This window comes from Melopsittacus undulatus (assembly GCF_012275295.1).
Source record: "Melopsittacus undulatus isolate bMelUnd1 chromosome 28 unlocalized genomic scaffold, bMelUnd1.mat.Z SUPER_28_unloc_1, whole genome shotgun sequence".
Lineage (NCBI taxonomy): Eukaryota > Metazoa > Chordata > Aves > Psittaciformes > Psittaculidae > Melopsittacus > Melopsittacus undulatus.
Window position 1 is genome coordinate 180,823 of NW_022993939.1, and position 12,159 is coordinate 192,981.

Genomic DNA, 12,159 nt, shown 5'->3' on the forward strand with positions numbered 1-12,159 from the left:
ACACAGGGAGCAGCAGAACCAGCCCATGGAGCAGGACCATGGACACAGGGAGCAGCAGAACCAGCCCATGGAGCAGGATCACAGCTCCAGGCACTGGGAGCACATCCGCAGGGCCAAGGGGCTCAGATCCCAGCACAAGCACCATGGACACAGGGACAAAGGGAACGTCCCCAAGGGCCATTCCAAGGCCCCCAGGCCCAGGGGGGGCCGCGGAGCTCGAGTGAGAGCTGGAGCCGGAGCCGGATCGGGGCCATGGCACCGGAGCCTGGAGCCATCAGGAGCCAGGACAGGTCCAGGGACACTGAGGACAGTGGGAGCCAAGGTACCGGGATGGGGGATATGGGAATGGGATATGGGGTATGGGATATGGGAATGGGATATGGGGTATGGGATATGGGGTATGGGATATTGGAATGGGATATGGGGAATGGGATATGGGATACAGGGAATGGGATATGGTTTATGGGATAGGGGGTATGGGATATGGGGTATGGCGTATGGGATATGGGATACTGGGTATATGGGTCATGGGATATGGGGTGTGGGGTAATGGATGTGGGGTACATGGGTCACAACCTCAGTGTCCAGCTTTGCTCCTGTGTCCCTTCAGGCTGGGGACACTCGGAAGAGCTGCAGGAGGTGGCATAGAGCTGTCCCCATGGCCCCTATTGATCCTGTGTCCCAATGTCCCCATGGCCCCTATTGATCCTGTGTCCCAATGTCCCCATGGCCCCATATCCCAATGTCCCCATGTCCCCCTATTGATCCTGTGTCCCAATGTCCCCATGTCCCCATATTCCAATGTCCCCATGTCCCCCTACTGATCCTGTGTCCCAATGTCCCCATATCCCAATATCTACATGGCCCCCTATTGATCCTGTGTCCCAATGTCCCCATATCCCAATATCTACATGGCCCCCTATTGATCCTGTGTCCCAATGTCCCCATATCCCAATGTCCCCATGTACCCATATCCCAATATCCCCATATCCCAATGTCCCCATGACCCCCTATTGATCCTGTGTCCCAATGTCCCCATGACCCCCTATTGATCCTGTGTCCCAATGTCCCCATATCCCCATATCCCCAGTGTGCCCCTGTCCCCCTATTGATCCTGTGTCCCCATCTCCCTGCACTGTCCCAATGTCCCCCCCCCATCTCCCCATTAAAGATGGAAGCAGCATCACCCCCATCCTCATCCCTGGGGGGGGGGGGTTGATCCCTCAGCAGCAACACCAGGACTGGGGCTTAAGGAGCCTTTAATGGGGGCATCCATGGGGTCTATGGGGACCGGGGGCGCTGCTGCCCCCCCCCCCCCCCCCACGGCTCCATGGGGCTGGTGCCCCCCCCCCTCAGGAGCTGCCCCTTGTGCCCCCCCCATGGCCTGGGGCTGCCCCGTCCCTGTCCCCATTCCACTCGGGAAGGGGGGGCCATGGGGCCACGGGGACCAGGGGCAGGGGGGGCTGGGGGTCATCGGGCCGGGGGGGGCCCTGCGGCTGGGGGGGGGGCTTGGGCACGGGCGGCTGCGGCTGGGGGGGCGCTGGGGGGCGGCGCTCGGCCATGCTGGGGGGGCAAAGAGAGAGAGGTTATGGGGACACCCCCATTGATCCCAGTTATGGGGACACCCCCATTGACCCCAGTTATGGAGACACCCCCCATTGATCCCAGTTATGAGGACACTCCCCTATTGATCCCAGTTATGGGGACACCCCCATTGATCCCAGTTATGGGGACACCCCCCATTGACCCCAGTTATGGGGACCCACCCATTGATCCCAGTTATGAGGACACTCCCCTATTGATCCCAGTTATGGGGACCCACCCATTGATCCCAGTTATGGGGACCCACCCATTGATCCCAGTTATGGGGACCCCCCCATTAACCCCAGTTATGGAGGTCCAGGATCCATCCTGCCCCACTCCCCCCCCCTCCCCCAACCCCGCAGGGCTCCCCCCCCTCGGTACCTGGTGTCTATGGCAGCAGCTCCAGAGCAACACCGGAAGCAATGGGATCAATGGGAGCACTGGGAGCACTGGGAACACCGGGATCAATGGGAGCAATGGGAGCACTGGGAGCACTGGGATCAATGGGAGCAATGGGAGCTCTTATGGGCACCGGCAGGGCTGGAACCGGCTGGGCTGGAAGGTCGGGGGGGGACGTGGCAGCAGCTGCCCATGAGTCAGAGCCCCGCCCGGCCCTAGAGATAGAGCTTTGCCCTATAGAACCTGCCCTATAGAACCTGCCCCTATGGAGCTGTCCTATAAAACCTGCACCTATAGCTGCCCTATAGAGCCGGCATCTATAGACCTGCCCTTATAGACCTAACCCCTATAGACCTAAGCTCTATTAACCCGCTCCCTATATAGATCTGACCCTATAGACTTGCCCTTATAGACCTGCCCCTATAGACCTAACCCCTCTAAACCTGTCCCCTATATAGACCCGCCCCTATAGACCCCCCATAGACCTCACCCTATAGATCTACCCCTATAGAAACCGGGTGTGCGTTGGTTTGGGGACACTTTGCGGGGGGGGGGGATATGTTGGTGACCCCTGGGTCCCTCCCCAGCTGATCCCAAGGACCCGGGGTCCCCAACACCCCCCAAAGGCTCCGCTTTAAGCCCAGGAGGAGGTCAGGTTATGGGGCTGGCTATGGGTCGGGCTATGGGTCGGGCTATGGGCCAAGGCGTGGGTCAGGCTGTGGGGCGCAGGCAGGGGCAGGTTGGGGAGCAGGGGGGGCCCCAGCAGGTCCCGCAGCTCCGGCTCCAGCCCCTCCGCAGCTGTGGGGCTGGGGCTCGGGGCCGGCGCTGCCGTCGGGGGGGGCTTCGTGTTCGGGATGCTCACGGGCACCGGAGCCGTGGCTGGGACCGGGACCGTGACGGGCACCGGGAGGCTGCGGGCGGCGCCTGCGGACACCAGGGGGCGCTGGTGGGAATGGGGCTCCCCCATTGCGGTGGGGAACCCGCATCCCCCCATAGCCCCATAGACCCCATAGATCCCCATAGCCCCATAGCCCCCATAGCCCCATAGACCCGCATCCCCCCATAGCCCCATAGACCCCATAGCACCCATAGATCCCCATAGCCCCCATAGCCCCATAGACCCACATCCCCCCATAGCCCCATAGACCCCATAGCACCCATAGATCCCCATAGCCCCATAGACCCCATAGACCCACATCCCCCCCATAGCCCCACACCCAGGAGGGACCCACGTGTTGGGCACCTACCGAGCAGGACGAGCAGGAGCCCGAGGGTCCTGAGGGCACCCATGGGTGCTGCTTGTGGGGCCGGGAGCACCGGGAGCACTGGGAGCACTGGTTTTATGGGCAGGGATCCTCCCACCCCTGATTCCAACCCAGCCACCTACGGAGGGTGGGGAACCGGGACGGCCACCCATGGTATGGGGCCAGACTGGTCCTAATGGGGTCACACTGGGCCTAATGGGGTCACACTGGTGCTGATGGGGCCAGACTGGTCCTAATGGGGTCACACTGGGCCTAATGGGGTCACACTGGTGCTGATGGGGCCAGCCTGGGCCTATTGGGGTCATACTGGGCATTATGGGGTCACATTGGTGCTGAAGGGGCCATACTGGGCCTATTGGGGTCATACTGGTGCTAATGGGGTCACACTGGTGCTGATGGGGCCATATTGGGCCTATTGGGGTCATACTGGTGCTAATGGGGTCACACTGGTGGTGATGGGGCCATCCTGGGCCTATTGGGGTCATACTGGTGCTAATGGGGTCACACTGGTGCTGATGGGGCCATCCTGGGCCTATTGGGGTCACACTGGTGCTAATGGGGTCACACTGGTGCTGATGGGGTCATACTGAGCCTTATGGGGCCAGACTGGTCCCCAAGTGCCAGCAGGCCCATGTGTGCCCTTGGCTCATCTCCCATGTTCTGAGTGTCCCCATCCCATGAGTGTCCCCATCCCCATCCCATGGATGTCCTTGTCCTATTACCTATGTTCCTAATGTCCCCATTCCCAGCATTCTGGGTGTCCCCATTCCATCCCTGATGTCCCCATCCCATAGGTGTCCCATTCCCCATGTCCTCAGTGTCCCCATTCCCGTCTTTGGGTGTCCCCATCCTATCCCATTCCTGATGTCCCCAACCCCATCCCATGGATATCCCCATGTCCCCATTCCTGATGCTCCCAACCCCATCCCATGGATATCCCAATGTCCCCATTCCTGATGCTCCCAACTCCATCCCATGGATATCCCCATTCCTGATGTCCCCAACCCCATCCCATGGATATCCCCATGTCCCCATTCCTGATGTCCCCATCCCATGGATATCCCCATGTCCCCATTCCCACCCACGGCCGCATCCGGCCGCTCCGGTCCATCCGGTTGGTGCTGATCGAGGGGCAGGGACGAGCCTGATGCTGCCATAGGAACACGTTTATTGGGATCCATGGGTCGGGATTCGGGCTCCGCCTGCCCCCTAAGCGGCGCAGTCCCCGCAGCCGGACCCGGAGCCACCGGATCCCTGCCCGGACCCGGACCCGGAGCCACCGGATCCCTGCCCGGACCCGGACCTGGAGCCGGACCCGGAGCCACCGGATCCCTGCCCGGACCCGGACCTGGACCCGGAGCCACCAGATCCCTGCCCGGACCCGGACCTGGAGCCGGAGCCACCGGATCCCGACGGCCGCTCCCTGCGCACCGGGATGTAGCCCCCGGTGCGGGCGGGATCGTGGAGCCCCGGGATGAACGGGATCCCCGGGTTCTTGTACCCGGGACGGCGGCTGCCCCCGAGGGAGCCGGAGCCACCCCCATAGGAGCCGGTGCCACCCCCATAGGAGCCGGAGCTCGATCCACCCCCATAGGAACCCGATCCCGATCCTCCCCCATAGGAGCTGGATCCATCCCCATAGGAACTGGATCCTCCATAGGAGCCAGATCCATCCCCATAGGAGCCGGATCCGGATCCGGATCCCCCCCCATAGGAGCTGGATCCGGATCCATCCCCATAGGAGCTGGATCCACCCCCTTGGGATGAGCCCCCATAGGACTCCGGGAGCCCATAGGATCCTGAGCTGTCCCCATAGGAGCTTGATCCCCCCCCATAGGAGCTGGATCCACTCCCATAGGATCCTGATCCGCTGCTTCCTTGGGATCCAGGTCTGCCTGATCCAGACCCAATTCCCCCCTGGGATCCGCTGCTCCCATGGGATCCGGGTCTGCCTGATCCTGAACTGGATCCTCCTTGTGATCCCCCATAGGATCCCGATCCACCCCCATAGGATCCTGATCCTCCTCCCTGGGATCCCGATCCTCCCCCATAGGATCCTGATCCACCCCCATAGGATCCCGATCCGCTGCCTCCTTGGGATCCAGGTTTTCCCGATCCAGATCCACTGCTCCCATGGGATCCGGGTCTGCCTGAGCCTGAACTGGATCCTCCTTGTGAACCTCCATGGGATCCTGATCCTCCTCCATGGGATCCTGATCCACCCCCATAGGATCCCGATCCTCCCCCATAGGATCCCGATCCACCCCCATAGGATCCTGATCCTCCTCCATGGGATCCTGATCCTCCTCCATAGGATCCTGATCCTCCTCCATAGGATCCCGATCCGGATCCACTTCCCCCTTGGGATCCAGGTCTGCCTGAGCCTGAACTGGATCCTCCTTGCGAACCCCCATAGGATCCTGATCCACCCCCATAGGATCCTGATCCTCCTCCATGGGATCCCGATCCACCCCCATGGGATCCTGATCCGGATCCACTTCCCCCTTGGGATCCAGGTCTGCCTGAGCCTGAACTAGATCCTCCTTGTGATCCCCCATAGGATCCCGATCCTCCTCCATAGGATCCCGATCCACCCCCATAGGATCCCGATCCACTGCCCCCTTGGGATCCAGGTCTGCCTGAGCCTGAACTGGATCCTCCTTGTGATCCTCCATAGGATCCTGATCCACCCCCATAGGATCCTGATCCACCCCCATAGGATCCTGATCCTCCCCCATAGGATCCTGATCCACCCCCATAGGATCCCGATCCGCTGCCTCCTTGGGATCCAGGTCTGCCCGATCCTGACCCCATCCCATAGGATCCCCCACTGGATCCCCCATAGGAGCTGGGTCTATCCAATCCCAACCCACTCCCAGAGGACCCAAGTCCATAGGATCCCGGTCTGCTCCCATGGGATCCTGGCTTTTTCCCAGAGGATCCTGACGAGCTTCCGCCTCCTTGGGATGCTCCAGATCCGCCTCCATAGGATCCTGATCCGCCTCCATAGGATCCGGATCCACCTCCTTGGGATACTCCAGATCCGCCTCCATAGGATCCTGATCCACCTCCTTGGGATACTCCAGATCCGCCTCCATAGGATCCGGATCCACCTCCTTGGGATACTCCAGATCCGCCTCCATAGGATCCTGATCCACCTCCTTGGGATGCTCCAGATCCGCCTCCATAGGATCCGGATCCGCCTCCATAGGATCCCGAATCACTCCCATAGGATCCGGCTCCGCCCCCACGGGACCCCCCCAGCTGGGGGCTCAGGAATCCCATGGGATCCTTGCAGGGATCCACCCCGGCCATCAGCGGCTCCAGGTGGGATCCGGACTCACAGCGGGCGGAGGCGCCTGGGACAAGGCAGAGCCTCAGCCCCAGCTCGTCCCAGTGCTTCCCATCCCATCCCATCCAACCCATTCCAACCCATCCCATCCCATCCATCCCACTCTGTCCCATTCTAACCCCATCCATCCCACTCCAATCCATTCCATCCCACTCCCCATCCTGCTCCATCCCAGTCCCCATCCCGTTCTACCCCACTCTATACCAATCCATCCCAGTCTATCCCACTCTATCCCAATCTCCATCCCATTCTATCGCAACCAATCCCATCCCCCTCTATCCCTTTCCATCTCATCCCACTCTGTCCCATCCTATTCCCCTCACTCCATCCTATCCCATTCCCCCCAAGTCCATCCCATCCCACTCTATCCCACCCCATTCCTCCACTCCATCCTATCCCATCCCTCTGTATCCCACCCTATCCCATCCCTCTCTATCCCATCCCATTCCATCCCTCTCTATCTCACCCCATTCCCCCACCCCACCCCTCTCTATCCCATCCCATCCTTCTCTATCCCATCCCATCCCTCTCCATCCCATTCCCTCTATCCCATTCCCTCTATCCCATTCCCTCTATCCCATTCCCTCTATCCCATCCCATCCTTCTCTATCCCATCCCATCCCTCTCTATCCCATCCCTCTCTATCCCATTCCCTCTATCCCATTCCCTCTATCCCATTCCCCCCTCACCCTCAAGCCGGAGGCAGAGCAGGAGGACACCAAGGGCCGGCAGCAGCCGGGACCGGAGCCGGGATCGGGGCCAGGCCATGGCTGAGCCAGCAGGGACAGAGCCAGGACCCCAGGAGCAGCCTTAAATGGGGCCGGGCCGGGCGGGGCCACGGGAGGGGCTGGGGCTGGGCCCCACCCGCGGCCAAGCTCTGAGTCATGGAGGAGCGGCCACAATGGGGGCACTGGGGGGGCACTATGGGGACACAATGGGGATACTATGGGGGCACTATGGGGGTCACAATGGTGACACTATGGGGTCACTGTGGGAACACTATGGGGACACTATGGGGACACTGTGGGGATACTATGGGGACACTGTGGGGACACTATGGGGACACTATGGGGGTCACAATGGGGGCACTATGGGGGCACTATGGGGGCACAATGGGGGATACTATGAGGACACTGTGGGGACACTATAGGGTCACTATTGGGTCATTATGGGGGTCACTATGGGGTCACAATGGGGGCACTATGGGGGTCACTATCGGGGTTGTCTCTAGAGGTCCCTATTGGGGTCCCTATGGAGGGTCCCTATGGGGTTCCCTATGTATGTCCCTATGTAAGTCCCTATGGGGTTCACAATGTTGGTCTCTATGTAAGTCCCTATTGCAGTCACTACTGTGGTCCCTATGGGGTTCCCTATTGGGGTCCCCTATGTAGGTCTCTGTTGCAGTCACTATCAGGGTCCCTATGGGGTTCCCTATTGTGGTCCCTATTGGGGTCCCTATGGGGTTCCCTGTGTAGGTCCCTATTGGGGTCCCTATGGGGTTCCCCATTGCGGTCCCTATTGGGGTCCCTATGAGGGTCCCCATGGGGTTCCCTATTGCGGTCCTTATTGGGGTCCCTATAGGATTCCCTATGTAGGTCCCTATGGGGTTCCCTATTGGGGTCCCTATGGGGTCCCTATAGGATTCCCTATGTAGGTCCCTATTGGGGTCCCTATGGGGTCCCTATGGGGTTCCCTATGTAGGTCCCTATGGGGTTCCCTATTGGGGTCCCTATGGGGTCCCTATAGGATTCCCTATGTAGGTCCCTATTGGGGTCCCTATGGGGTCCCTATGGGGTTCCCTATGTAGGTCCCTATGGGTGCGGATCGGGGTCAGGGCGGTGCCGGGACTCGGGCGGGGTGGGTGCGCCCGGACGCAGGTCCCCTTGGCAAGGTCACAGAGGTCAGGGCGGGGTCACAAAGGTCAGGGTGGGTCCCCCCTTCCCCCCCCCGGAAGGCAGCGATTAGAGGTGGGCGGGGCCAAAGTGAGCTCGGACCCAGCCCTGACCCCGGGGGGGGGGGGGGGGGCTGGAATGGGGGGATCCAAATGGATTTAAGGGGTGCTGGGATATGGGGGATCCATGGGGTTCTGGGGGGATATGGGGAATTGGGGGGATCCAGATGCAGTTAAGGGGTCCTTTTAATGGGGGGATACTGGGAATTGGGAGGATTCCAAGGACAGGGATTTGGGGGGATCCAGATGGATCTAAGCGGTGCTAAGGAGCAGAGCTTTGGGGGGGACCATGGGGAAAGGAGGGGGGGGATCCGTAACAGGAAGAACCCATGGAGATGGGGGGTGATCAATGGGGGACCCCCACACCAATGCAATGGGATGGGATGGATCCCGGTGTGTGGATCACTGGGATCGGAGGGGGGGACCCCAAAGTCACCACGCGGTGTCGCTGCACCCGCGACCCTACAATAACACCCCATGGGCCTCGCCCCGCCCCTTCCCAAACAAGCCCCGCCCCTCGCACAGACCCCGCCCCTCCCTCCTTTACACCCCCCCTCACCTCCCCCTCCCCTCCTGCCCCACACAAAGACCCCCCCTGCAGCGGGGGGGGTTCGGGGGTTCCTCTTTGCGCTCCCCCCCCTCACTTGGGTCCCTCCATTAGAACAAAGGCGGGGGGGGGGGGGAACCCGCCCCGGGTTCCTGCGAGTCATCGCGCCCCTCCCCCACCTCCCCACCCCTCCCCCCCCCCGCGGGAAAAGCCGCTTTTCATTCCCCCCCCCCTCCTTCCCCCCCCCCCCCCTCCCGCATCCGCTTGGTCCGGCCCGGCCGCCGGGTCCCGCTCCGCTCCGGGGTGAGTACACGGGGACCCCCCCGGACCCTCCCATTGAGCTCCGGGGGGGGGGGGGAAGGGAAGGGACGGGATTCCCCCCCCCCCCCGCTCCGTTCGCATCCGCCCTTCCGCGACAAAGGCAGCGCCAATGGGCCCCCCCCCCCCCGGACCCGCGCACGCCCGAGTGGGGGGGACCGGAAGAAGGAGACACCCCAGAGAGAGAACGGGCACAGCCAGAGCATGGACACCCCCATAGCATGGACCCCTCCATAGCATGGACCCCTCCATAGCATGGACACCCCCACAGCATGGACCCCTCCATAGCATGGACCCCACCCCATAGCATGGAGCCCTCCATAGCATGGACACCCCCATAGCATGGACCCCTCCATAGCATGGACCCCACCCCATAGCATGGACACCCCCAGAACATGGACCCCTCCATAGCATGGACCCCTCCATAGCATGGACCCCACCCCATAGCATGGACACCCCCATAGCATGGACCCCTCCATAGCATGGACCTCACCCCATAGCCTGGACCCACCCCATAGCATGGACACCCCTATAGCATGGAGCCCATTATAGCATGGACCCCACCCCATAGCATGGACACCCTCATAGCATGGACCCCCCTATAGCATGGAGCCCACCATAGCATGGACCAACCCATAGCAAGGACCCCACCCGAAAGCTTGGGGGTTCCCCCTTTATCCTGAGACCCCCCCAATCTCCTGGGTCCCCCTAAATCCTGGCTCCCAATCCCGGGTGCCCCCCCCTTTGGATGCCAACACCAGGAGCTGTGATGGGGGGACAAGGCCTGTCCCGGTGTCCCCTCCTTGTCCCATCAGCATCACCCCCTTTTCCATGGTGGCCCAAGTGGCTTCAGGCCCCATCCCTGCTCCATCATCCCCATCCTTGTTCCTCCACCATCCCCATCCTTGAGCCCTCATCCCCATTCTTGGTTCCCCCATCATCCCCATCCCAACCCATCACCTCCCCATTCCAGCTCCAACATCCCCATCCTCTCCCCACATTGCCAGATCCATATCCCCGCTCCATCCCCATCCCGGATCCATGTCCCTGCTCCATCCCCACCCTGGATCTGTGTTCCTGCTCCATCCCTATCCTGGATCCATGTCCATGCTCTGTCCCCATCCCGGATCCATGTCCCTGCTCCATCCCCACCCTGGATCTGTGTTCCTGCTCCATCCCTATCCTGGATCCATGTCCCTGCTCTATACCCATCCCGGATCCATCCCCATCCCTATCCCAGATCCATGTCCCCGCTCCATCCCCATCCCAGATCCATCCCCATCCTTGCTCCATGCCCCATTCCATGCCCCGCTCCATGCCCATTCCCGGCTCCATCCCCGCAGGCCATGGCAGTGCCAGGCTGGAAGCTGCAGCTCCTGGAGCGGCGGCGCCGGGAGGAGGAGGCTTCGGTTCTCCGGGAACGGGAGCAACGGGAGCGAGCGGCTCAGCTGCCCCTCTGGAAACGGGAGCTGCTGGAGCGGCGCCGAGCCAAGGCTGCCTCCGGTAGCACCGGGGCCGGGCCGGGCCCCACCGAGCCGGGGCTGAGCCGCAGTGTGGAGGCGCTGGAGGGCAGCGAGGAACCGGAGCCCCCCCGCGGCCGCGTCCGGCGCCTGCGCTCCCGGTTCGCCCCTGCCCGGTCCTTGAGCCCCGAGCGGCACCGGGGGGAGCCGGAGATGGGGGGCGAGGGGAACGGGGGGGGCACCGGCACCGAGGGGGCTGGGAGCCATAGGGCAGGCAAGGGCCGGGGGGGGGGCAGGGATGGGGTGGGGGCAAGCAAGGAGATGGAGGGGGAGAAGAGGGGCACGGGGGAGGGGAGCAGTGAGGGGGGTAGGGAGGGGAAGGGGCAGGGGGGGGGGATCAGTGTGGGGGCAACCAAAGAGATGGGAGCGCCAAAGGAGCCGGTGGCACCAAAGGTTCCGGTGGCACCAAAGGACCCGGTGGCACCCAAAGAGCTGGTGCTGCACAAGGTCCTGGTGGCACCAAAGGACCTGGTTATAACTAAAGAGCTGGCACCAACAAAGGTCCTGGTGACACCAAAGGATCCGGTGACACCAAAGGACTCAGTGACACCAAAGGACCTGGTGGCACCAAAGGACCTGGTTATAACTAAAGAGCTGGTGACACCAAAGGATCCGGTGACACCAAAGGACCTGGTGCCACCCAAAGCCCTGGTGACACCGAAGGAGCTGGTGCCACCCAAGGACCTGGTGCCACCCAAGGGCCCCACCACGTGCTCGGTGTCGCCGCCATCCCCGTCACCGGCTGCGGGTGGGGAGGAGCCAGGCGCCGCCATGCGCGGGGGCCCTCGCCATGGGCCCCCCCTGGCCCACCCGGCCCTGGAGCGCCGCAGTGGGAACACCATCACCGTGCGCCCGCGCCGCGGCACCGGGAGCCAGGAACCGGCCCCCCCCACACCCGGTACCGGCACCGGGGCCTGAGCCGCTGCCCCCCCCCCAAGAAGCGCTACCCCACGGCGGAGGAGATCCAGGTCATCGGGGGGTACCTGGCGCTGCCGCGCTCCTGCCTGGCCAAGAGCCACCCTCACCGCAAGAAGGTAGCGGTGCCATGGCCCCATCTGTGTCCATGGCCCCATCTGTGTCCATGGCCCCATCCCACATCCCTGTCCCCATCCCATGTCCCTGTCCCCATCCCATGTCCCTTCATGGCCCCATCCGTGTTCCTGTCCCCATCCCATATCCCTGTCCCCATCCCATGTCCCTTCATGGCCCTATCCGTGTCCATG

At 62.4% G+C, this 12,159-nt stretch overlaps 1 protein-coding gene and 1 long non-coding RNA gene across 14 annotated transcripts; both read right to left on the reverse strand.

Moving 5' to 3' along the window:
• Window positions 1-1,506: 1,506 nt before the first annotated feature.
• Window positions 1,507-3,364, reverse strand: LOC117438133 (uncharacterized). Its single transcript, XR_004550644.1, has 3 exons — window positions 3,231-3,364; window positions 1,966-2,907; window positions 1,507-1,563 (listed from the first exon to the last, which is right to left on the reverse strand). It is a non-coding gene; the product is annotated as an uncharacterized lncRNA (long non-coding RNA).
• A 1,032-nt stretch (window positions 3,365-4,396) lies between these two features.
• On the reverse strand, window positions 4,397-7,510 carry LOC117438124 (glycine-rich cell wall structural protein 1.8-like). Of its 13 annotated transcripts, XM_034073565.1 has the most exons (7): window positions 7,290-7,507; window positions 5,870-6,607; window positions 5,720-5,752; window positions 5,657-5,677; window positions 5,399-5,575; window positions 4,636-5,143; window positions 4,397-4,596 (listed from the first exon to the last, which is right to left on the reverse strand). In XM_034073565.1, exons 1-7 carry the CDS (start codon window positions 7,366-7,368, stop codon window positions 4,458-4,460), a joined length of 1,695 nt encoding a protein of 564 aa, XP_033929456.1. In that variant the 5' UTR covers window positions 7,369-7,507; the 3' UTR covers window positions 4,397-4,457. The 13 variants fall into 13 exon arrangements, with proteins under 13 accessions (XP_033929456.1, XP_033929457.1, XP_033929455.1 ...); XM_034073566.1 differs by having other exon boundaries at window positions 5,399-5,752; window positions 5,870-6,205; window positions 6,407-6,607; window positions 7,290-7,510; XM_034073564.1 differs by having other exon boundaries at window positions 5,399-5,752; window positions 5,870-6,205; window positions 6,317-6,607.
• Window positions 7,511-12,159: the final 4,649 nt, after the last annotated feature.